This window comes from Hemicordylus capensis, chromosome 4, assembly GCF_027244095.1.
Source record: "Hemicordylus capensis ecotype Gifberg chromosome 4, rHemCap1.1.pri, whole genome shotgun sequence".
Lineage (NCBI taxonomy): Eukaryota > Metazoa > Chordata > Lepidosauria > Squamata > Cordylidae > Hemicordylus > Hemicordylus capensis.
The window spans coordinates 107,934,009-107,960,408 of NC_069660.1; the positions used below are offsets into that span (position 1 = coordinate 107,934,009).

The 26,400-nt window shown below is 41.3% G+C and overlaps 1 protein-coding gene across 5 annotated transcripts in view; it reads right to left on the bottom strand.

Annotated features, from left to right (window-relative positions):
* The window catches only part of NEGR1 (neuronal growth regulator 1), a 746,066-nt gene that overhangs the window by 115,303 nt on the left and 604,363 nt on the right, over positions 1–26,400 (bottom strand). The window contains exons 7-8 of one of the 5 annotated variants that reach the window (XM_053244668.1): positions 14,961–15,002; positions 12,164–12,187 (exon numbers count right to left, since the gene is read on the bottom strand). The exons of 2 other annotated variants lie outside the window; for them this stretch is intronic. In XM_053244668.1, coding sequence (XP_053100643.1) covers positions 12,164–12,187; positions 14,961–15,002 — 66 coding nt within the window. Of the gene's footprint in view, positions 1–12,163; positions 12,191–14,960; positions 15,003–26,400 lie in introns of all 5 variants that reach the window. 2 more of the 5 variants (XM_053244667.1, XM_053244673.1) reach the window with 2 other exon arrangements.

Genomic DNA, 26,400 nt, shown 5'->3' on the forward strand with positions numbered 1-26,400 from the left:
ACAGGGGCATATCTAGGGTGGGGCAGGCAGGGCATGTGCCCCGGGAGCCAGTTGAAGGGCGGCACCATTTTTTAAAATTAAAAAAAAAAATTAACTGCTGAAAACAAAATAGCCACTGTGCATGCTCAAATGGCCTCTGTGAGGCCCTAGGCCATGACAGGCCTCACAGAGGCCATTTGAGCATGCACGGTGGCCATTTCATTTTTAGCGGCCATTTAAAAAAAAAAAAATTAATGGCCACCACACATGCTCAAATGGTCCCTGCAAGGCCCTAGAGGCCAGTGGGGGGAGGTGAACCTTTGCAGACCTCCCCCATGGCCTTTTGGAAGCCTACCAAAGGGGCTACAGGTTAAAAAATAATAATATGTTACTGTACACATATTCACTTTGGCACTAAGTACAGAGAATCAGGGCTTGTGAATACTGAGCTGAAGCTTATGAGCTAGGATTGTATTCATTTGCTCTTACTTTGCTTCTTGTCATAAGTGAGTTAAATGTGATGTCTTAATAATATGGCTATTAATGGTGAGTTTGTCTTTGAATCAGTGTGAAATCCTTAGTATTAAGGCCCACTGGGAGTTTCTTGCTCTCTTTCTCTCATTTTAATTGTCTTTCTGAATATATAGAATATATACTAAGCAGTGACACAGTTTCCTCTGCATAGAGTGTCTGGGAAAAGTCAAATTCTCCATTTATTTTTAAAACTTATGTAATAGTGATGCTACAATCCATAGTAGAGAATTAAACAGGCACTTCTGTTTAGTTTTCCAAGTACACTTCCACATAGTATTTGGGTATTTCATGAGCCCCAGGATACTGAAATTAGTAGTTTTCCAGCGTTTTTTGGTCTGGCTACGTCCACTGTTAAATAGTTTTTGAAATATTAAAAGATTAGCAAGCTTGATTTGTATTTTTGAGCTGATATTATGGTAAAGTTATCTGATAGATGTGTGTCAGATGTTTGGACAGGGGGTGCAATTTCAGTGCTTGCCCTAGGCGCTATTTTCCCTAGACACGCCTCTGCCTCCTGAAGCTTTTTCTACTTGAGTTCCTTGGAATTTGCTTTGGATTGGAGTCCATGTGGCTGTGTCAATATATTTATTGGCATCTGCATATTTATGGATATGATATATTATTACAATAGGTAAGGTACTTGTTTTATAAAAAAGAAATGCTAACAATTCATACAGTAAGTCAGGGTGGTGTAATTTGGAATACCTGCCTCAGGTGCAGAAACAGTTAATTTCAATGCTTCTTTGGTCAGTTTTCTTTCAGTCTAGCTGGCTTTCTAGTTAATTTGGATTGCACAGGCATACCTTGTAAAGCATTTGCCATATGTCCAGACTGTGGGCCAACCAAAATTTGGAACAACTGTGACCTTTTTCATTTAGATGGTCAATGACCTCAACATATTTTGAAACACTCACAAACTAAAACAGCATGAACACATCCAACCCCAATTGGATACCAGTCAAACAAACTATCTGTGTAAATCCACTTTTACATAGCATTTTCAAACTGCCTTTTAGCATATGCAGGAACTTGCACAGGTGCATCAGGTTCTGACGTTTTTCAGGCTACACTGTACTACAGAGGATAGGGCGATTCAATCAGCTCTGGATAGGGTTGCACTCTCCTTGAAAGAGCAAGTGCACAGCTTGGAGGTGTTGCTGGACCTGGTTTTGCTTTTGGATGTTCAGGTGGAGGGGGTAGCCAGGGATGCCTTTGCACAGCTTCAGCTAGTGCACCAGCTGCATCCCGTTCTTGAGAAGGCAGATCTGGCCATGGTTACCAATGCCTTACACATCCCAGCTGGATTACTGCAATGCGCTTGACATGGTGCTGCCTTTGGAGAATATTCATAGACGTCAGTTGGTGCAGAAGGCAGCTGCCAGGATTCTCTCTGGAACAGCTCGCCCGGAGAATATTACACCTAATCTGAAAGAACTGCATTGGCTGCCAATTCGTTTCCAGATCCAGTTCAAAGCCATTAATGGTTTGGGCCCTGGATACTTGAAGGCCCACCTGCTCCCAAGGGTTTCTGCCCGCCCAACAAAGTCATCAGAAGGGCCTTTGCTCCATGTGCTGACATTGAGAGAGGCTAAATTGCTGTGCATGCCTACAGGGCCTTCTCTGTAGTTGCCCCTGTTGGAGATACAGCTCCTGATGGCATCGATGATTAGCACCAGCAACCCTGTTGACCATTATGGGCATTATAGGTAGAGACGGCCAGTTAGGGCATTCCCCCTCTGACCATGGCATGCTTCTGTACTCTGATTCCCTTTTGTTAGACTTTGTTAGGTTTCATTCTCTCACCTGAGAGAGAGTCCCTTTTCCTCCCTTCCCCTGCTTCTTGCATGTAGCTAGCAGTGAGGCATAATAGGTCTTATCTATCTTCTGATGCATTTCCTAAATAAACTACTTTATTTGGAATTTTAACTCCATGTCTCCACACAATATGCATTTATTGATTGATTTATTCGTCAGATTTGTACACTGCCCTAAACTTTCGTTTCTGGGTAGTTAACAATAACATAAAACAAGTTAAAACATACACAAGAATCTCAAAACCATTTAGGCAATCTAAAAATCAAAAACAGATTAAAACTTAAAAATTTTAAAAGCTGAAAAGGCTTGGGTAAAGAGGTGAGTTTTCAAATGCTTTTTAAAAATTGTCAGAGATGGGGAGGATCATATTTCAGTAGGGAGCGCATTACACAGTCTTGGGGCAGCAACTGACAAGATGCGGTCACACGGTATGTGTATGTGCCTAATTTAACTATTATTTAAATAAGCCATATATTTGGCATATGTATTTGTTATTGAGAACTGTTCAATTTGTACAAATCTATTCCTTTTCATTACTAGTGACTTTCCTAAAGGTAAAATTGACATTGTTTTTTAAAATTTTGGTTTGATCTTTTATTTGTGTCAAATATGTCTATCCTGCCTTTTGACAATCAAATTTTCAAGGCAGCTAACAAGAAATTCATGGCAACTGCCCATAACTGGCCATCAGAATCATGATTATATCAGTACAGGTAAAGTGTGCCGTCAAGTCGATTCTGACTCCTGGCTCCCACAAAGCCCTGTGGTTTTCTTTCATAGAATACAGGAGGGGTTTACCATTGCATTCTCCCATGCAGTATGAGATGATGACTTTCAGCATCTTCCTATATCGCTGCTGCCCGATATATTTTCCATAGTCTGGGAAACATACCAGTAGGGATTCGAACCGGCAACCTTCTGCTTGTTAGTCAAGCATTTCCCTGCTGTGCCACTTAAAGTGGCTTCAGGGAATAAGACCATGCTTTAATTATAGACATAGCTCCAAAGTGTTGATCAGTTATATTATGAAATTACTGTTATATTGCAATATGGTACTCATATCATTTCAAACGTAAAAATATGTAGGATTGTTGTTGATATCTCTGGAATACACCTCAAAGGCTACCAATTTATTGAATTTAAACTAATCTTGCAAGATAAGCTTGGAGCACCAACGGCTCATTAGTAAGAACTATCTAATAGCCATCTTAGGCAGCCCACTTGGACATGAGCTTTAGTTGAGTCCCAAGAATGTGGCATTCTCTTTGGGTTGTGAAGCGTTTCCATTTCTACACTGACTTTAAGATGCCTTTCCACTGTTACTCTCACCTATGACCCTTTCTTATGCCTGAGTCAGTTTGCTGATCTCATTACTTGTGAAGAGCAGCCATAACTGAGCCCCCATGGATGCCACTGTGGGAAAGAAGAAAAACACATTGTCAATTTGACTATTGAGGGGGGCTAAACTTCAACTGGTATGAAGTGTAAAAAGGAACAGGTAGACTGATGGTGGAAGCCTGCCTGATTCTCTGATCATATAAACCTGTGGGCCAGTAGAGACCTAACTTGGCTTCCACTGCCCCACTAAATGTGATTAAGGTGGGGATGCGCTGAGAATGTGCCTGTGGTGACATCATTAAAGGACATGCCTATGTGTTTTCAGCAAGTTGTTCTATCATGTGTGAGGGGCGATCATGTAAATCACCACTCTACATGGGCTAGAAAACCCTCATTTAAATGTTTATTATTGCTGCTGTGGTTTTTGTTTATGTGCTTTAGGTGGCTTTATTTAGGTTGTGCTTTAGGTAGTTTGCTGTTAGATGTCTTGACGGTTAGATGGCCTTGAGGATCCTATTTTAGGGCAGAACAGTGGGATAGAAATATTTTTATAAATAAAGCAAACAGCAAGTATGTTGACCCTGAGAATGTGTACTGAGGATAGTGGCTTCCAGAATCTCATAGATGCATGTAATTTTTTCATTTTGCCTGTTTCATTATATTTTTATTGGGATTTGCATTTATTATTGTGAGCTGTCTTGAATTCATTTGTGAAAACAGGTGGAGTATATCTATCTGTCTGTCTGTCTATCTGTCTATCTATCTGTCTTTACTCTGCTGTTTGAATGGGCTGGATCCAAATGAAGTTAGTCATGTCCTATTGAAATTAATGGGACTTGAGTCATCATGTCCCATTTATTTCAGGGGTGCTTATTTATGACTTAGTCTAAATGTTGCCCAATGGGACCAGGTCATATTTTGCCTTTATATGCCCTAACCTATGTCCAATGGTGCTGTTCCACACACACAGTAATAAAGCTTCTATTTTAGTCATATTTTCTTCTGGCACAGACACATTCAAGCCTGCCTCTGTGTGTGTGTGTGTGTGTGTGTGTGAGAGAGAGAGAGAGAGAGAGAGAGAGTAGTTCATGATTAAAAGAATGGAAGAACATTTGTAAAATCTCTGCTGTACATAGTGTCAAAAGCAGCAGTTTATTTTTTAATTTTAAAACAGATGCTGTTCTTTTATTGTTTTAAAACAATCAGATAATTAGGGGGAAAACACTTCGATACAAGTTTCAACTATAGATATACCTTCCGTTTTTTTAGTCTTTCCTGCAGTCTGTAAGCCATGTGGGGTGTCTGCCTTTAACACTTTTTAAACTATTTCTAAAATGCTGTCATGGAACTTATTTTTAGTTTTACATAAGGCCCTCAACAAGAATACAAACTCATTTTGGCTTGAGAAGGTACAATATTCTATATTAATATTTGTTGACAGTAAATAATAATGATTTGGCTCTATACTTGAGTACAAGGCAAGATGCTGAAAATTGCTTTTCAGCAAAATGAAGATTGAATAAGCCACTCTTTTTTGCCTGTGAGTGCAGATGGTCCTTTTTTCTGCTTCACTATGAGCTCTGTCTGGTCAAACAGGTTTTGAAAAATGTGAAACATACATGTGGATGCACCATGTGTCTTATGCATGCAGGGTAACAAAGGTATGACTTTTTACCCAAGCTCAGTATTCATACATTTGAAGCTCAAGGTGTGTTCATTAGTGCTTCTTTAATATAGCTGTAAGAGTGAACTCCTGAACATATTAAGCTGCTTTATACTGATTGGATGAATGGACTGTTTAATCCAGGCGTGTCTATTTCCAACTAGCAGCAGCAGTCCAAAGTTACACAGGCTGTCAAAGTTCTGAAAGCTGACATGCTTTTAACTGGAGATGCTGGGGGCTTAACTTGAGGTCTTGTGCATGCAAAACACATGCTCTTCTCTGCTTCTCCAGCCATATTTTCTCCAATTACACTGAAATCCCTCTTGGCCTATCTGCTATACAATGATTAGATATTGTATGTTTTCACTTGTAGTATGCTCATCATTTCCTTCACTTTTAAGCTATCAGTTTTCATTCATCTACATTTGCCCAGAGCCATCTTCAATGGAGTCTACATATTTTGCCGTGTTTCTCATTTAGTCATTGATACAAACTCTGTTCAATCATTCTGTCATTAATTTTGCCCTTTAGTCAATAATCTTCATATAGAATTTTCAGCAAATACTTTAACGTTCACTACAAAATCTGCATTGGCTATAGTCCCGCTGCCAATATTTTTTAATCATCACCGGCTGCAACAACATTTATCAGCAGTGCCTGCCTCTCAAAATGTCAACCATTTGTGTTTGCAGTTTTTCAAGTGATAGTTTCAGGGTTTGTTAAGGAAATTTCCTCCTCCAATTATTTTTATGTCAACTGAAAGCGAACAATAGCTAATTAGCAGCCTGCTTGGCAAGAAGCAATTTTCACTACGAACAGACAGTTGCGTAAGGTATGAACTGGTGGCAGGATGGAAGTTTTGCCACTAATGTCAGCAGAAGAAAATCAAAACCACAACTGAGGGTTTTGTAGGGGTTTTTTTTGAAGAACATTATCCTCATTTCAAAGGTTGTAATTTTTTCTTTGTCATCACTGATTCCCTGTTTCCCATGAAAGTATCCTATATAAGATAGGTTTTCCCATAAACATTTCCATTTGTGAAAGCACTTCATAAATCTTCATTATTTTCACTCCAACTTTATTTGCTAACAAGAAATAAAGAGATATTATAGTAGAAGACATAGATTGCTACTAGTCTAGCACTTTAGTTGAATATTTGGAGTGCAAAATAACTGAAGCATTAAAGCCAAACAACTTGTATCACCCATGAGATAAAATAAAATGATTTTTTAAAATCATCAATTTTAACTTGGTATTTAGCAGTCTGGCCACAATCTTGCTTCAAGTGTAATCAATTGCCTTAAGTGTGCCATTCTGTTGAATTGTGGTTCATGGTTATTTTTGTTTTCTATCAGGAAACAGGTTCCTGTGGTGAATTATTTCATATATATTTTCATATATTCCATACAACATAACACAAATGTCTTAAAATGGCCAAATCTGATTTATACAACAGGCTTCAACATGAAAAGCCGGCTTCCTGTTCTTTCTCTGTCTGCACTATACCACCATTTCCTCCCCGCCATTATTTGGGTTCAGTGCTACTTTCTAAAACCATTTTGGACATGGTACCCACTGAAGTCAAGGAAAAATGAAAATTCATTTTTTATGCTCTGAGCAGCAAATTATAACAATATTGTAAATACTGTAAATGTTTCCATTGTCTAGGTAATCTAGGTAATAAGGCATACATTTGTCTCCCAAATTAATCAATTGTCTTTGAAGACCCTGTAGCTGTAGATTGCTCAAGGCTTGAGATTTTAGAAGTACTGTAGAATGTGGAGAAATGATCTCAGAAAATCCTCCAACATTACTCCTTGGGAAAAACTCTCAAATTTTCTTTGAATTTTGCTTTGGAGAAATTTTGGCTTAGAAATCAGACTTCAAGTGTGTCCTGCAGTGTTTATTCCGTTTCCAATCCTAACAGAAATATGTTCACTTATTAATATGTTCTCCAACTTCTGAAGCTAGACTATATTCCTATTCATGTGTTCAGGCAATCATCTGGCTGTGGCCCTTTAAATGCAGGAACTCTAGGGATGCAGCGTCCCTGTTGCCAAGCAGCAGCAGGAGGAGTGAGGTGATGGCAAAAGTGGAGCATTTGTTCTGAGAGACACCCAGCGAGAGACACAGCCACCCTAGAATGAATGCATGTCTGAGCTGATCTCTTTATGGTAGCATTAGGGGCTTCCTCACAAAACACAGTGGCCATATAATTCGGGCAAAACAGTGGTGCCTCCGGTTTCAGCAGTGAAACTCACTACAAACTGGGGGTTCAGATTCAGGTTTGGAGGCAAAAATAGAGCTGCAGTTGGGTGATGAAACTGCAGCTTCATGCATTCAGACAATCAGAAACACCTTCATGCATTCAGACAATCAGAAACACCTCCCTCAGGTACATTTACCTGAGGTTTGGCATGACATCTGAATTGGACCTCTGGTACCTCTAGTACCAACTACCCCATGCCTGGTCAGATGATACTTTTAAATGTATATCTGTGTTTTTTACACCCACTTGGAAAACATATTCAGATGAACAGACCAATGTGGGTAGAGTGAATTCTTTCAATCATGTGTTTAGAATCCTACTGTCCCTTCCTTTCATATATGCAGGCCTATCCCTCCTCTCCCAGGCTTTCTTTGTTTTATTTCCTGCTTTAAACACAGCACCTTCCCATAGATATAAGTACATAAAATGAGTCATACACAGTGTCCAGCTGCTGAGATGCAATTCTTTTCTTAGGCAGAACTGAGAGTTTTGACTCCTTGTCTTCTCCAGATACGTGCTTACCTGCCTGATAACTTGAAGTACTCAAATTAAATGGGGCATGTTTGGAGATCTCAGGGTACACTCCAGGTATGTGCGCGTGTGTGTTTGTGTGTGTGTAAAAGGATTTGCAGTTTGCAAGCATTTTCCCAAATATCAACATCGCTCTCTGTGACTCTAGTCTTTCCCTATCTCTGTGAGGTTTCATTCTCCATGTTTTCCAATGGGAGAGCTTTTCCACATTTGCTGTGAAGGTAATGCACTTGGGAATTTATTTATTTTTTAAAGTAGTCTGGGAAAGGTCTGGAGCCTACCTGTGAAAACAGCATGTTTCTATCTTTTGTGATTTGGTCTGGGAGTTTCATGACAGTCAGTAATTGAAGCCCAAGCAGCTTTAGATAGACAGACAGACAGATAGATAGAAAAAATATTAGATAATTGGAATGCACTATATCACTCATCTATCTATCTATCTATCTATCTATCTATCTATCTATCTATCTATCTATCTAAAGCTGCTTATGTCTTGATCAAACTGGGGAAACCCCTTTTATAAGAAAGAATCCTCACAGTTTCTAAGCCCACAACTCCAGATTTCTGCTGGAGAGTGAAAAGGCACAAAGGCTGTTCATATGAGTAGCCCTACCTGGGCTAGCACAGCCCTATTCAAGTGGAGCTGCTTGTGTGGATCACCAGGATCAGCCCAATCCCAGCTCTCTTCATTGAGGTACCCTGGTTTTCTTAACTGGGCTTATATGAGTTAGAAGGGTGCAGTGTACCATTCCACCCCACTCCCTGGTCGTATGGATATTCAGACGACTGGCAGCCATAGGGTATTCATAGAGCCAGGCAGCAAGAGCACCTGGCAGTGGCGAAATTCCCCAATGCACCACACTCCTCATGCAGTGCATTGTGGGATGCAGGAGGCTGCAGCCTGCTTTCCCCCATCCCTTTGCCACTCCTGGAGTCCCCACGCACCAGTCATGTGGGTGAGTAGCATTGAAAAGCCAGAGAGTGGTGCTAGTCATGTGGGGGAAGGCATGATAGCCTCCCACCACTCTCCAGGCTGGATAAGCTTTGGTCGTGTGTACGACCTTACACTTTTGTAGCTTTAGGTGAGGTGCTGGAAGGTGGGAAAGAGAAGGCAAGGGACCAGGCATGACCTCTATGCCTTAACAGACCTGCCGAGTGGTCTGTCTCTCCCTCCCCCCGCTCAACACCTGGGGAGATCTTCTCTTGCTGCCTCTCTGTTTCAACCCTTCACTCCAAATCTGACTGAGCAAATTGCTCTCTTAGATCCTAGCAGAGATAGTGGTTGGGGATGACTGAAGAGGCTGTATATGGAGCACCGGAAGGTGGGACAGTGAAGACAAGGGACCAGAGGTGACCCTTATGCCATCAGGCTTTTTCTAGGTAGGTAGGACTGCCCCTTTTTTCCTGTCAGTGCAAAAAAAAAAATCATATTTGAAACTCAAACACACAGGCAGACCCACAGGTTTTCACATTTATTGATACCAGAAAGTAGGTGAAACTTGTAAACAGCAAGTTTGTCTTGTAAGCGGCACATTTTGCACCGGTGTCAGTCAGTATGGCAGAGATTATACTGGCACAGTAATGGCAGTATAGTTAAGATGTTTTCAGCATTGCACCATTGCAAGTAGGGATGTGCAGAATGTTTTGTTGGCGAGACATCTTGAGCTTGAAACAGGACATCCTAAAGGGCCTGTTTCACGCTCCAAGCAGAACCACCCCATTTTCAATTGGAACATTTTTACATTCCGAGCACCACTTTGGATGCCTGTTTCCCCCTTGCTGATTGGTTTTCTGGCACTTCCAACTGGCTTGCAATCTCCTTGCTTCTTGTTTGGCTTATCATACAAATCCAGCGTTGTCATGGGCAACCATGCCTCCATTGACTGGGGGGGCGAGGAGAGAAGGGGGAGCCAAAGGAGGGAGTTTCACAATGTATTTAAGGGGATTGGGAGGCAGAGAGAGCCCTTTAGTGTGCCTCTCTGGAAGATGCACCACTACCTGGTGGTGGTGGCGTGCCCTGCCTGGCCCAGTGGAGAGAGAGACAGAGTCAGTCTCTCTCTCTCTCTCTCTCTCTCTCTCTCTCTCTCTCTCTCTCTCTCTTTCCTTTTTGTGGTGCCAATGAACTGCCTCCCTCTAATTTTTTAAAATTGTGCCACCAGCCCCAATGGCTTTAACTGGGTGCTGCTGTGGATTTTCCTCTTCTTCTGTGGATTTTTCTTCTTATTGTAGCCAGTCCCCACTGGCTTTAATAACTAGAGTGCTGTGCTGATTTTTTTTCTCCCTTTTGCAGCCCCCAAGCTGCACCTTTGCTGCTGCTGTGTTCCTGGATTGGATTTCATTTTTTCCCCCTAGGCTGGTGTGTTCTGTGACTTCTGTCTGGTGCCCAGTTTGCCAGGCACTCTCTTTTTCCCTGGTAGTTCCCTGGAAACTCTCTGTTTCCATGAGTGACTTCCTGGTTCTAAACATAGGTGCCTCCTAAGGAGAGTCTATGAGCAGTCTGGCACTTTTCTAGTTAAACACGCCCCCCACTTTCCTTTTATGGGCTTGTGTTCTCCCTTTATTTACAAACACTGGCACCCCTGCAGCCCTCATCATGGGGAGAATATCTTGCTGAGTACAGAGTTTATGACCAATCCTGAATTCAGATCCTGTCATGATCCCAATACAAGGGGTACGATGGGCTCCAAATTGATCTCTCATAGCACCCTGCAAAATACCACCGAACCCCTGCAATCCCCTAAACAATTCCCTGCTTATGTTTCTCCAGAGGTACCTGGTAACAGTGGCAGCAGTGGTGGGAAATCTCACTGGAGGCTTCTTGGAGTGTCTTGCCTACCTTCCTGGTGCCTAGAACACTGCCACAACAGTTTTGAGGTCTCAGGTAGCTTGGGAAACACATCTCTGTGTCACTTGAGTCAGTCATGCAACTTATGAGGCCACTTATTTCCACCCTTTCCTTATGTTCTACAAAATCATGAAGAGTATTTGTTGTCCTATGCTTCTGCTAGGATTTCACATTGGATATGTCTCTTGTGCACCTATTCAGTACTGTGTGAGGTGTGCCCACTCCCAGAGTCTGATATCAGCTCAGTCCCCTGTGTATATCAATGAGCAATTCTTTCAAAGAGATGAAGGTATTTGTGTACAGTGGGAATCAGTCTACTCCTTTTGATCAACAATGAGATAAGACAAAAAGAGTAACTTTTCAGGAGAGGAACTTGAGCACAGGTTTCCCAGCAAGAAGTCTAATTGAATCGGATTGCACTGTCTGAAATTCCCTCTATCTCCATGTGGGTTGTGAGGTTCCCTCTGTTTCCATGAAGGTTGTCTGGAATGAAAACATTCATTCCAGAGCTCCCGTGACTTTGATAATTGCATTGTAGCCAGGAATCAGACCACTCAATAGTTTTTCCCGTCACTGTATCTCATTACCACGAAAAGCTAGACCTGCTGGATTTTTTGTGTTTCAAGCAGCTTTTAGAGGCACAGGTGCCCTGCCAGAAAACAAGGCAGCCAGCCATCCTAAACCCTGCTCCTGCCCCTCATAAAGTGCATAGAACCCCTGCACCACAATAAGAGAGCAGCTGCACTGAAAGAGCTGATTCTATGCAGCATACACTTTCTGATCAGCAAGCAAGGCAAGCTATGCATGCTACACAAGAGGAAAGCATTGCCCTTATCCCGGTCACCAACCAACACCATTAGAGATGAAAATTCCTCCTTCACTTCACTGTACCATAAGCACAGAGCCTGAAAACGGGAGGAAGGAGTGGTACTGGAAACACATGAGGGAATGAGAGACGAGGCTATGAAGAAGCACACATACATTGCCTGCAGGCCATCCCCAGAAGGAGCCAACAAATAAGGGAAAATGGTGACTTGCTTAGATAATGCAGCCAGTCCACTTTATCTCCCTCTCACACACAGACACAAGAAAGCAGGAAAATCGACCCTTTCCCAAGTGCAGCGAGGGCTTTAAGGTCAAGCTTTCCCCACACCCCCACCATTAGGGAAAAAAAGGAAAAAATATGTACCTGGATGATGAGGAGAAGTAATGTCTGCTGGTGGGGAATGGGTGGGAGATGATGAAAAAGAAGAGATTAACTTATTAATTCTAACAACAATAAAATGCATATTTTATTTAGAGTTCTATTTAGAGCCAGAGTGGTGTAGTGGTTAGAGTGCTGGACTAGGACTGGGGAGACCCGGGTTCAGATCCCTATTCAGCCATGATACTTGCTAGGCCAGTCACTTCTCTCTCAGCCTAACCTACTTCACAAAGTTGTTGTGAGGAGAAACTTAAGTATGTAGTACACTGCTCTGGGCTCTTTGGAGGAAGAGCGGGATATAAAATGTAAATAATAATATTTTGAATGTGTGTGTGAATGAATCCATTCCGTGTTAATAGGGATGTGCACAGTACCAGTTTGGTCAGTCCATTTCGAATCTGGACTGGATCTGGAACCGGCATGGACTGGCTTTGGGCTGGGCTGAACCAGGTCTGGTCCAGTTTGGCTATCAAAGACGAGCTCTGTCGGTATACTTGTAAAGGGGAATCCAGCGTAGATACCTCTTTTCAAGTAGAGGGCATTCCCAAGAGTAAAGCAGTGGGGGTAGGGGAAGAGAAAAGGTACCTTTCACCTTTAAATTTCAGGCAGGGGGGGTAGTGCAAGTTGATGCAGTGGCAGCAGTGGAGACATCAGCAGAAGTGGTGGGGGCTCATCCACCTCCCCCCTGCGCAGCCTCCCAAATGACAGCCTGGGCCAGCTGCGAACCAGTTCAGGCTACTGTGCATGCATAGATGCCATTTTCATTATCTCTGTGCATGCACAGAAGCCATTTGCATTACCACGTGATATGTGTGTTGACGCAAATGGCCTCTGCGCATGTGCAAATGTTACAAAAATGATGTCCACACATGCAGAGGCCTGAACCGGTTTGTAGATGGCCCAGGCTGTGATTTGGGAGGCCAGTGGGGAGTGTGTGTGTATTGGAGGAGCCCCACCACTGCTGATGTCTCTGCTGCTGCCGTGGCCACCCACACTTCCCCTGCCGCCCCGCCACCTGAAATTTAAAGGTTAAAAGTACCTTTTCTCCCCTCCCCCACTTTATCCCAGGGAATGCTCTGTACTTGTAAAGGGGGATCTTCGCTGTGAGCCTGTTCTTAGAACCGGGGGTCGGTCTGGTTCTATCTCAGACTGGCACCCCCCTTAAGGGGGCTGGTACAGTTTGAACTTGGACTGCCTGAACCAAGCCAGTTTGATGTTGAGCCTGGCTTGAATCAAGCCAGCTTGCACTTTCCTATATGTTAACTGATCATACAACTGATGATGATAGAAAGAGGGATAGATGATTTTGCCATTTACTAAATTACTGTCAGGGACCCACCAACTGGTCCCACCATCAAAATCTCTTGACCCCGTGGAGTCTCGCGAGAGTTCGGATGAGACTGGTGGGTCTCGCAAAAGTAGTTGCAGGATCTTGAGGGTATATAAAGGAAGGGCTGGCCTATGATGAGGGGCCAGTCATGCGAGGGCTGACCCCGTGTGGGAGCTCTAGGAGCAGGCAACCAGGTATGGTAATGGTGGTCCCAGTTGCCCTGTGAAGGCAACAGGCACCGGATCCTGAAACCCCCTTGGCCACCTCTATGAAGCCGGACCTGTCGGGTCAAACCTCAAAAGGGACCAAAGGGACACAAGAGCATGGCAATTGTTGTTGGTTGTATGGGACATTAGTTTATGTATTAACTGAGCCTGGATTTATTGATTGAAAAGCAACAGGTAATCATCTATTGCATCTGCCTGCCAATAACTAGCAAGGCTGTTTCAGAGGTTGACCATGGTGGATTTTATTCTCTTGAATACTTGAAGGTGCCAAATAGCCACTTCCCTCAATCACCACCACCACCACCACCACAACCAAGGTGTTCCGTAGTTTGTGATGGCTCAAGTGGAGCTTATTCCCTCAATCTGATTTTTGCAAGGGTTGGAGGAAAAGTGTATTTTCCCTCTTGTTTCAGTAGTTAGGAAAACATATTTTGCCTACTCTACCTCATTTATCACTGTTTCCTACAACAAAACAATTACTATAGGTGCTTCTCCACAGAAATTAAGGTTGGAAGTACATAATAGACTATCGGCAAGGTCTAAGGACCGATTCTTCTGGCATTCTAAGAATAGGGAGTTAAAATGAAGGCACTGCTGCATTTCTCTAAAAAGGTTTGGTTCTATAAGTCGAAATTCATAAAGTTTCCTATGTATTTTGAAGCATTTTTCCTTCTTTTGCTTTGTCAAATGATAAGACTATCTTCACAGAAAATATACTCCCTTGTGAATAGACACCTGCATTTTGTTGTAGATATTGTGACACAATATTCACAAGAGAACAGCCAAAAAATCACAATATTCACAAGAGAAGAGCCAAAAACACACACACAAAAGCACCAGCAAATGCCTTGCTTGTAGCAAAACAAGCAACAGTCAATTTAGCACAGATAATACCACAAAGGGAATATAAAAGCAAAGGCATTTTACAACTAAGCCAACACCGTATGCATCTATGTGTGATCTTTGGGACAGAGGGAAACAGAGAAGCGTTTTCTTGAAAGTAATCTACCAAGACAGAATAGCATTCGCCTGAAGAACAGCACAAATTGTGAATGCACAAAAATGGGAAAGAGACAGTTCAGCATACTACAAATAATACTGCCCAACATCAATTGGATGTATTGATACGACAACGTATATGTTGTCATTCCTGGGAAACACAGGGATAGAGATAGAGACTTAGAGAGTACCCAAGCATACTTTGGGGATGTATGTGGATACTGACCTGGGCTTGTGACAGGACTAGTAGTAGTAGGCTCAATAATTTCTACGAAAAGGAAAAAGGAAAAAAAAAAAAGAAGAAGAACATCCGGAAATTAATCACATATGGAAGACAATACAAAATGAGACATTCAACAATCATGGTCATGCAACAGATTTTCATGAGGCTAACAGGGACTAAGAACAACCAGTACCACTCACATGTTCTGTGAAAATTATGCAGTTAGCCAAACTGTTCAAGAATGACAAACACCAACTTCTTTATGCATTAATCATCACTAAGACGCAGAAGTCAGAATACAACATCCTGATTGACATATTTCAGCCACGCTTTGCTGACCTACCCGTGAAGTTCCCAAAGACAGTTGTCTTGTGGATTACTGAAACAAGCATACAAAACACATCTTAATGTCCATTTTTTACTGGGAATACAGATATCTATCTGTGCAAAGGAATTGGTCTCTAAGGGGAAAAATATGCACCTGGCCATGGGAAAAACATATGCACCTGGCCATGGAAAATTGCTGAAGGTGCAAGATACCTTTTAGCATTTTAAGAAGGAAAATTGTTCAAAGAAACAAAAATGCTCATACTATAGAAAGGATATTTAAAACAAGCCATATACAGTATTGCTATGGGTCAACAAGTCATGTAACAAACCATTAAGAGTATGTCTTTTCACTAAAGAGAGACTGTTTTCTTCTACCGACTTTTAATAAATAAATGAACAAATCACACTCATGTTATAAATACTGTAAAAGCACAGACCAGTAGCAATTATTTTTTCCAAAAAGAAGCCTACTTGTCTTCAAACATATTTACTTAAAGGAAAATTACGCCAATTTAGTTTTTTTTCCAAGTAAGCATGTTTAAACATTTTTTTCCAAGTAAGCATGTTTAGGATTTACTGCATCCCCCTTCCTACCCAGTGTAGCAAACCAAAACCAAGTCAACAAAGAACTCAAAGAGAGAAATTCAAATGACAGTTTCTTTGAAATGCTGCTGTATTTGAAGTGATGAAAAGCATGTCAAAATTGAGCATCATTATACTTTGAGCACTTAATTTTTTTTGTAAAATATATTCTTTTAGATCTCAAAGAAAAATTACCATCAACTTTTCCTATGAATTAGCACATTTTTTAGAATGGAAAACAATTTTGGATTGGCACTGCTCTGATAATTATGCTACTTGAGGACCTTGACCTGCAATGCAGTACTTTCACAATTCCTTTGAGAAGCCAAAATGTGTGCCCTTTGAAAGGCTATTATTTCATATCATATACTGTCAATCATATCCAAGGATTGAAGCTACAGTATTAATTCTCCCTCCATTTTCTCAGACAGCTCACAGTTGCTCTTATGTGGACTTTAAACACCATGGCATTACTTGCGATCAGAATTCAAGCATCACTCCATTAAAAGGTAAAAAGCAGTAAAGAGGCATTTAATTTTCACTCAGACTTAGCACACATTAGGCTCTCGTGGGGTTAAGCTACCTCTTAATGCTTATTAGAATTATATCGAAAAGCTGATACAAAGGAGTTCTTCTACATCTCAGGAGAGGTGCTACCCCTGTAAATTAAGACAAGATTTGAAGTACCCATGAGTTCTGTACTTCTCTAAGGGTCAAACTGCATTATTATAGGAAGTGCACACTGAACACTTTCATGCTTGGCGTATGTGTCCCTCCCCCCTCCCACCAGTGAAGAGCACCCACAGATTGGGACTACAGTAGAGAGAGAAGCTTTAACCATATCCTCTCTCCTGAACCAAACAACACCCCCCAACACCTGTTTATTGAGGATAAAAATAACCTGGCTCCTAACCTTGGGACTGATAAACCCCTAGTTATTGCACCTCAAATTTGGCAGTAACACCAGTAGATCCAGCACACAGATTAATAACTAGCACAGAAAAGAATATAATTTGAATGCATTTATAATTGCTTAAATTGGAAACCCTTGGCTACACTTTTAGGTACACTTTTACTTGGAAGTAAGTTCCACTGAAGTTTTTGCCCACTGCACAATTCCATATATCTCAGGGCCACTTCATTCATCCAAGTTTTCTCACATGGAAATGATCTATGGAGGAAAATACACAAGTATCTTATTGTGAATAATTTTGTGCAAGGACTTTTAATATGAGAATTTGAAGAACGCATCTTCATTGATTAGCTGCACATGCATGCATGTGGTTGTGGTGTGAAAAACAATTACTACATTAACTCCTGAACAAAGATACTCTCTATAGAACAATTGTAAAATGTGAAGTGGCTAGGCCTGATGAAGATAGTTTAAAATCGTTTAAAACCATATGTGACAGCTCCATGGAAGTTGTCACATGAAGGAAATAACATCTGATTTGTTATAATCATGATGTCAGGTGTGACTTCTAAGCAGCAACTGTGGTTTTGAATCAGTATGCTGACTCCTCTTTGACTCACTGTGCTTTCATTCACTGCCACCAGGAGCTTTTTCAAAGAGGGCTTTTAGTTCGCATCTCCTCTGGAATGGAAGGTGTGCATTTACATATTGGCCAGATTTTACTCAAAGATTATGAGTAAAATCTTTTACTCAAATTTCACCAGATTTTTCCTGCAAGCCATCGGGAAGCACTTCTCACACAATTTGGGTTTTTCATTGTGCATGAGAGTGTAGCACTTTTTGCATCTTTTCTTGTGTGTGTGTGGGGGGGGGACGTAAAACTCACAGTAAACCCACGGTAAACCCTGCTGTCTGAAAATGCTCCAGGAAAAGCTGCTCCATTCCCAGAAGCCACCATGACATCCAGGGGGAGCAGAGTTGTATCCTAGCATAGTCTCTGCATCGTTGTGGTGTGTGCATTCTGTGGAGCCAATCCCTCGTCTAGCCAGTTGCTGTTTAAGCCCACTCCACCCAGGGACTCAATCTCTTCAGTCTTTGCTCAGCTTCCACCTGCCCTCTCAATTCTGTGTGGGTTTCTACCAGTTGCTTTCTTGGAACCATCTGGGAATTTTTGTTCTCACTATGATTGGCCTTTAGTGGAAATTGTTTAGTGGGAACTACACACTGTGGCCTCCTATTTAGCTTTTATGGAGGCCTTAGCTAGTATAATCCCCAGTCACACTGGTGGGTGAGTGAGGATATTGAGGGCGGGGTGGTGGTTAGTTAGAGACACTGGCCTAGTGTCTCATTGGAGGCACTATTAGAGCAAAAGGGAATTTTCATGCAACAACCTTTCAGGATTTGGGGGCCTGGGCCTTTGAGTGTCTGGAAACTTGGGAAGTTGCTTGCTTCTCCCACTCAGCTTTGGGACTAGGGGTGGTGGTGGTGATGATGTCTAAGACATTTCCTCCTTCTCTGAGTAAACGGTGTGGCCTTGAAGAGGTGCAAGTAGTCACATGACTGCTACTGAACTCTGAGCCTGGTTGGCTCACCCAATACGGCTTTTCACCAGTTGATGCTGCTTTTAACCAAGGTCCCCCTAGCTGCACTCCAGTTTATTGACACATTACAGATCCTGTTTGTTTAAATATAGTGCAGCCACGTTTAAACACATTTCTTGTGTCTGGTCCCTTCTTTAGGATCCGGGTGCACCAGTTCCTGTCAGTACAGTATGCTTGCTCTAGAAGAGTGGCTTCCTTCATATGGGTATGATGGTGGTAATGCTCTGTATGGAGAGTTTTAGAGCATCTGAACCAGACCCTGATATCCAAGCCTACCAGAGGTAGTGGTTACACATAGCACACAGCAGTGACATGTCAGCAGGATGCAAGAGTTCAGCTAAAGAAGGTTTGTGGGGAAAATATTATCCTTCTAAACATAGCGCTCAACCAACAAAGATGAGATTAGGTAAGGAACAAAAGCAACACTGTTACGAGAAGGAATCCAAACAATCAGCATTGTATAGAGAAACACTATGGCTCAGGATTCTTGAAACACGATCTATTACTTATTGCTCTATTTTCTTGTAATTTGATTTGGGGTCTATAAAACTTAGTCGGCTCTTTTCAGTCATCTCTGGTTCCCCAGGAGCTGCAGTTATCTTTATTTTAAACCATTATTCAGTGATGATGACATGAATTATTGTTCTTGCTGTTCTGAGATAACATGATCTTGTTTTTGTACATTGAAGGAGTTCATCCTGAGGGTTTTGGGGGGAGGAGTTTATGATTTCTTATATAAGCTATAGGGTCTACATAATACAGAATAGACTATCTTTGCAGCTGTATTCTCAAAAGTAATTCTGCTTGTCTTCATAATTTATAGACATCAAAGGAAAATTCCCACAAAATCAGTTTCCATAAGGATATTAAGAAAAGCAAATTACTTTCCTTTACTTGTAAACTGAATCTTTGAAAGAGGGCTCTGTTTATTCACACACATGGCTAAAACACAGCTTATAACCTTCCAGAAATCATTGAGACTAATACTGAGCTCCCATCCCTTCCAAGTTTTGATATGAAAATTCTGGCAGCCATTCTGAAATCTGCTTTCAACACATCTGTTTCTGAGTATTTCTAACTTTTAACATCATACTGTCTTAACCTTGTGAAAGAAACATGCATACATGAAGAATAGTTGTTTATGAAGCCTTAAAACTATAAATACTATGATGCAGCGATATTGCCAGGGGCGCACCTAGGCAATTTTGCTGCCGAGGCCGCCCCCTCGTGCAAGGCCCCCCCAAAACCTACTTTTGGGGAGGGGCTCCTTCCTCGCCAAACCTCCATGGGTTTTAAAAAAATTACAGCTGCCCCACAACTGAGGGGTGGCTGCTGGTGGGTGAGCCCAGGCCAGCAGCCCTTCTCCTCACTTCCCGCTGGTGGTGGCAGCCGGAGCAATGCTTGACTTGTCCTTTCAACCCAGCATCTCTTTCTAACTGCGAGGTGCACCTGCGTAGTTGAAAGATCATAGCAAGCCCATGATGGCTTGCATGGAAGTTCGGCACGGTGGCGCATGCACGGGGTGGTTGCAGGAGACCCCCTCCCAGCCATTTGGAGCCCCCTTGGAACTTGGAGGCCATGGGCCAGTGCCCCAAGATCCGGGGGTTAGAGCGCCTCTGGATATTGCAATTTAATTCTGCACACACACACACAATTCCTTATTACCTGAAATCAGCATTTAATTAAATGAACTGACATGCAATTTGAATCCAATAAAATTCAGGCCAGGAGCTAAAATTTCTGCAGAAATCTAATATTTGGGATCAAGAAATGACACTCTCCCAGGTGTTTCATGCGCCTAATGAACGGGCTGTATGAAGAAGCTTCTTTCAAAGGATTTTGACTTTCAGATGGGAAACTTTCAATTGCTCCTTAAAACAACTACCTGAGAGTCTCAAACAGTGGACTCTTGAAAACTGTATTCACTTAAATCAAATTTAACCATTTGAAGGATTTGACCTTTATATATTGTTGCCAACCATTTGTAACCAATTTAGTAAAGAGTGGAGTTAAGCATGCCTCTTCAATTTCAGACAGCACTTTTAGGTCTGAAGCAAGAAGTGCATCTTTGGATTCTCTTCTTTAAAACGGAAACCCTGCACAATCTCCATAATATCAGACCAATAAAACATTCCATGATAAACAGATGATTATCCTTACTTCCAAATTCCTATCCTTGTTTTGACAGAAGCCATGCTTTATAGACTTTGAACTAATGACTACTATGAACTTGTTATTCAAGTTCCTGGCATAAGGATGTCATTAAACATGGACATTTTATAAAAATATATTAATAAAATCATTTAATATTTATTTATTTGATTTATATACCGCCCTTCCAAAATGGCTCAGGGCGGTTTACAATTAAAACAAACCACTAAAACAATAAAAAGCTAAAACAAATTAAAAACAGTATAGCAATTAACAATTTAAAAACATTTTAAAACAGCAATTAAACAATTTACAGTAATTAAAAGCCCCAAAATCGGGTTAAAATTTTTTAAAACCCTGGAAGGCCAGGCCAAACAAATACGTTTTAAGGGCTCTCCTGAAGGCTAATAGAGAATTCAAATCACGGATTTCCACAGGGAGCGCATTCCACAGCCCTGGAGCAGCTATAGAGAAGGCCCGCCTCTGAGTCGCCACCAGACGAGCTGGTGGTAACTGGAGACGAACCTCCTCAGATGACCTTAATGTGCGGTGGGGATCACGCAGAAGAAGGCGCTCTCTAAGGTAACTCGGGCCTAAGCCATTCAGGGCTTTAAAGGTAATCACCAGCACTTTGTATTTTGCCCGGAAACATATCGGCAGCCAGTGCAATTGTTTCAAAATAGGTGTAATATGGTCTCTCCGGGTTACCCCAGAGACCAATCTGGCTGCCGCATTCTGAACTAATTGAAGTTTCCGAACTACGTACAAAGGCAGCCCCACGTAGAGCGCATTGCAATAGTCAAGCCGGGAGGGATATTGTTGGGATAATATTGTTATCCCAATATTGTTATTGGTAATATTGTTGGGATATTGTATATATGTACTTGAAAAGAATAAATATAAACTAATCTCATAAACAAAACTAAAGAATTAAGTAAGATTACATGTTATGGAGCACTAATAATTTAAATAAGATTATATTTTTATGGACCACCATCACAAAAACCTACAAAAATCATCTGGAAACAGATACAGAAGTGAGTGTATTTTTCCAAAGGGACCACAGTGGTGGCTACACCAGAGTAATCTCAAAGTGATTAAACACCAGATAGATTGTCAAGTTTTCCAAAGCAAAGTAGCCAAAGCATCATTAATCATAGTAACTGGCAATCAACTCAACGGGTTCTCAGCTACAATGTCAGAATATGATCTGATTCTTGGTTTTGAAAAAATCTAGCTTTCAAAATCTTTAAAGACGGTTAAAATGAAACAACTACTAATAAAATAATGATAAGGCGCTTTATCCTCTCCTGTGCTCCGATTGCTGAAAGTTTCAGTTTCCCCATATCTTGTGTTTCTTTTTTTTAGATTGTGAGCCCTTTGAGAGCAGGGAGCCATCTTATTTATTTATGTAATAAATATCTCTATGTAACCCACTCTGGAAACTTTTGTTGACAAGTGGTATATAAATATTTGTTATAGTAAGAACAATCTTAATTTTTTGAGCGTGCCCACAATTGAAAATAGTTTACCCCAAAACATAAACATGTACAACATTCCCAACTCTTCCATATTAATATCACAATTAAAAATAATCTATTTGATTCAGTATATTTTAGAAATAAGGATGAGGTTCAGATAAGAAATGCTGGCGTTTCTAAACTGCTATTATGTGGTCCTAGGGACATGGCTCCCCCCTCCCTTTGTGCAAAGAACTTCAACAAACCAAATAAATAAAATAAATATTTTATTAAATATTTTAATATTTTAAATAAATATTTTAATAAAGGTAAAGTTAAAGTGTGCCATAAAGTCGATTTCGATTCCTGGCACCCACAAAGCCCTGTGGTTTTCTTTTGGTAGAATACAGGAGGGGTTTACCATTGCCTCCTCCCACACAGTATGAGTACAGGAGGTACTTAAAAAAAAACAACCCTAATATAATCTCTCACATGCTAAAGCTTTACTTTATTTTTCAGAAGGGACATGATTAATTTCCCACTATCGTCTGTCTGCAAAAGGAGACATTATAGCCTCCTACCTTTGCTTGCAACACTTTCCCCTGGTATGTGCTCTAAGGATTAGTATAGCACAATGTATTGGGCAGGAGAAGTTGCAGACATCTTCCAGGATGAGATGCTGCACTGAAAATTCAGAGACAACCATGCACATGCCCAAAGCATATTATATGCATATAGTGAATGTATGTGGCTAATTTTCCTTCTGGTAGTAGCCCCACATGTCTTATGTTGTTGTAAACCGCCCAGAGACGTAAGTTTTGGGCAGTATAAACATATGTTAAATAAATAATTAAATAATGGGGAACCCCTGGGCAGGGGGGGGCTTGCAACCCTCAAAGGGTGTGGAAGATACTGTCAGAAGTGGTGACTGAAAATCCCACCCACCCAATTGTTTTGCATTGAATCCTGGACAAGTTTATGGCATTTTGGTGCCTCATATTATCTAATCAGTCAGCAAACCATTATTTGGGGGGGAAATGTATATTTTAAAATGTGCAGATTTAGAATGTCCCATGTTCTAAAACGAATAACAAAGGGTGAGGGATGTCTTTCTCCCAGTTTGTTAAAATGGTTTAGCAAAAGAAAAGGGAAATACAGTACTCCCTCCCCAAGTTCGCACTCCCAAATGTCTTGTACAGGTGGTGCTTGTTATCTGTGGGGATTCTGTTCTTGCCTACAACTGCCAATAATGAAATTGCAGATAACAAGACATTAACTCTATGGAGATGGTGGGTGGGTTTAGGTTCCCGGAGGTAAAAAAAAAAAGCCTTAAAAAGTGGGGAGGAGGCAGAAATGAGAGAAATAAAGCACTGTACCATGCTACCACGCTCTGCAGGTCTTAAATTGTCCAGCAATGCCCCCTCTCCGATTCCACCAATATTCCATGAAAAAATCAAGGGAATATTTTTAAACAGAAGAGCCACAAAATGGCTCCATTCCATAAAATGGTGGCTGGAAATGACCTCAGATGTCATTGGCCACTCAGGAACCGTGATAGGCAAATTTTTACTAATTTTTCAACAGCATATAATGAGGTCAGATCTCCATTGCCTGACCACAGATACACAAAACCGCAGGTGCCAGGACCACAGATAACGAGGGCCATTTGTACACTTATTCAACTGAAGATCAGGGAGAAACATTATTTTCCCCCTCCAGAAAATACTTCCTTGAACAGCAGCCACACACCTCATGCTACATAACAAATTGAGTTTGCATTGAGGGGAGTTTCACAAGCACTTCGTGATATGGCATTGGGGTCATTCATTCAAAAAGAACAGTATCACAAATTTTACTGTACTAACAGAAGCTCTTTTCTGTGAGTAGTTGCAGGTTTTCTCTCTCTTTTTTAACGAAACAAATGCACTCCAATCCAGGGAGTCTTGACAGCCATCTAGGCTCCAGAGGGTGCTGCCTCAAAGAACATCACCATTCATTTCAATGGAGAGACACAAGTTCACAATTTGGTCCCTCCATTAAGATGAATGGGGCACACAGTGTGTGTGCACAACTCACACATTGTTTTGAATGGCTGTGTAAGTAATATTTTAAACAGTTCAAATTGTTTTGAGAAATATTAATCAAATATTTTATAAAACAAAAGAAATATGGGAATAAAAGAAAGCAGTTTTCCTATTTATGGAATACAATTGTGCAATGAATGCTGTGGGAGACAAATTGCCACCTTAACGTAATTAGGAACTGCAGGTCCAATGGACCCATGGTTCCGCACCCCCTCCCTCCACTCTCCCGTCTGTCTTCATACATTTGGAAGAGCTGCCACTTTGCTGTCAGTGAGAGAGCTGGCTTTGTGGGCTTCCTTCTTGACAGAAGGACAGCCTGCACAGCCAATCAGGCCAGAGTGAGGGAGGAATTTCCTCCCTCAATTCTGGTTCCATGGGGCCAAAATTGCACTGCCATAATTTGGATGTAATGCTGGTACTGCAGAAATTGAGTTTGCCATGTCCAAACTCCACTCTGAACCGAAAGTTCAGATTAAAATTTGGGGAGGGAAACCATGGGTCCCATTCCACCGCAAACTCAATTTCTCTGAATTCAGACATGTGGGTAAGGAAAACAGAGGAGAAGGGACCCCCGGTTTCCTGTTTATGTCTGAATTTGGTCTATAAATGCACATACTACTTAACATTTTCACAAGAGCTGGGGGGAAAATGCAATGAATTAGCACTGGTACTGAGAGGCACTTTATTTAAAGAAAATAGTAGGAAATGGCTGTTCTACTTGGAACATTTTGCATCACAGACATTAATAATGTTCTTTCATTGTTGATTTTAAAGCAACCCATTCTATGGAATAATATTTGTTTGTTGGAATTTAAACAAAGGAGATTGTTGTTACTGTGAACAGTTAATTAATTTTGTATGCCACCCACTACCAAAGTATCTAGGTGGTTTACAGAATAAAACAAACCAAGAATAAAACAAACCAAGAATTCAACAATTAAAACATAAAACATATATTAAAATATCCATAAAAACACCAACTAACTAAAAAGCTTGGCTGAAGAGATGTGTCGTCAGTTATTTCCTAAAAGTTAACAGGGATGGAGCAGATCTAATTTCAGCAGGAAAAGCATCCCACAGTCCTGGGGCAACCTCAGAGAAGGCACATTGGTAGAGATGAGCTAGTGGCACCCTCAGACGAACCTTCCCTGAAGATCTTAATAGATGGCTGGGTTCATAACAAAGAAGGCATTCTCTTAAATACTGTGGGCCCAAGCCGTTGAGGGCTTTATAGGTAATAACCAGCACTTTGCATTTTGTCCAGAAACCTATTAGAAGCCAGTGTAGATCTGTTAGAATCGGAGTAATATGGTCCTTATGGGACATCCCAGAGGCCACTCTGGCAGCAACATTCTACACCAATTGCAGCTTCCGGACTATGTACAAAGGCAGCTCCACGGAGAATGCATGGCAGTAGTCAAGCCTGGCAGGTTACCAGCATGTGCACCACTGTCTTAAGACCACTCACTTCTAGAGAACTGATTCAGTTGAATCAATTTCAGTGATTTGAGTGCCATTTTTTCCAGAGAGAGCTGATTGACCAATTGGAGTCCGTGGGTAGACCAGCCTTCCAGCCCAGACTTAGCACCTCAGCCTGCCTCAGAGGACTGGCCTGGTAGACCAGTCCTCTGAGGCAGGCCGACATGCTAAGTCCGGGGTGGAGGGCTTGTCTACCCATGGACCACAATTGGTCAATCAACTCTCCTTGGAAAAAATGATGCTAGAATCAATTAAATTGATTGGAGTGATTTGAGGTTGATTCATTGAAACTGCCAGCTATGCTGGCTGTTTTGATGAATCGGTTCTAGGATTTTGCAATTCAATTTGAGCTTGAATCGAATTGCAAAATCTGATTCGTGCACATTTATATTACACAATAACAGTGCCTGTGACTGTTTTTGTTCTTTGATTTTTTAAAGAGAACAAAGCAGCCACAATTGAAGAGAATTTTGAACACAGATATGGCATAGGAAGAAATGCATGTTTTTGAGCAATGCCACTAAGGAAAAGTCAGCTTGACAGACAATTTTTGATAGGGAAAGGTTGAGCCAGGCTGGGAACTGACTTGAGCAGAGAAGGTTAAGCACTCTTTCCCTCCCTTACTTCCCCACTTCAAATACCTTTCTCTTGTTTTCATATCTCTCTCTCTCTCTCTCTCTCTCAATCAGGGCATTGAGGGAAATGTGTAGTTAGCATCTAATTTTACTGAAATCTTGATGTGTTTCAGTGAGACTTCTCCAATGCAAGTGAATCAGAGATAAGAGTCTTCGGATCTTTTTTAAAACTAACTCTGCAGCACATTATTCAGTAACACACCTAACT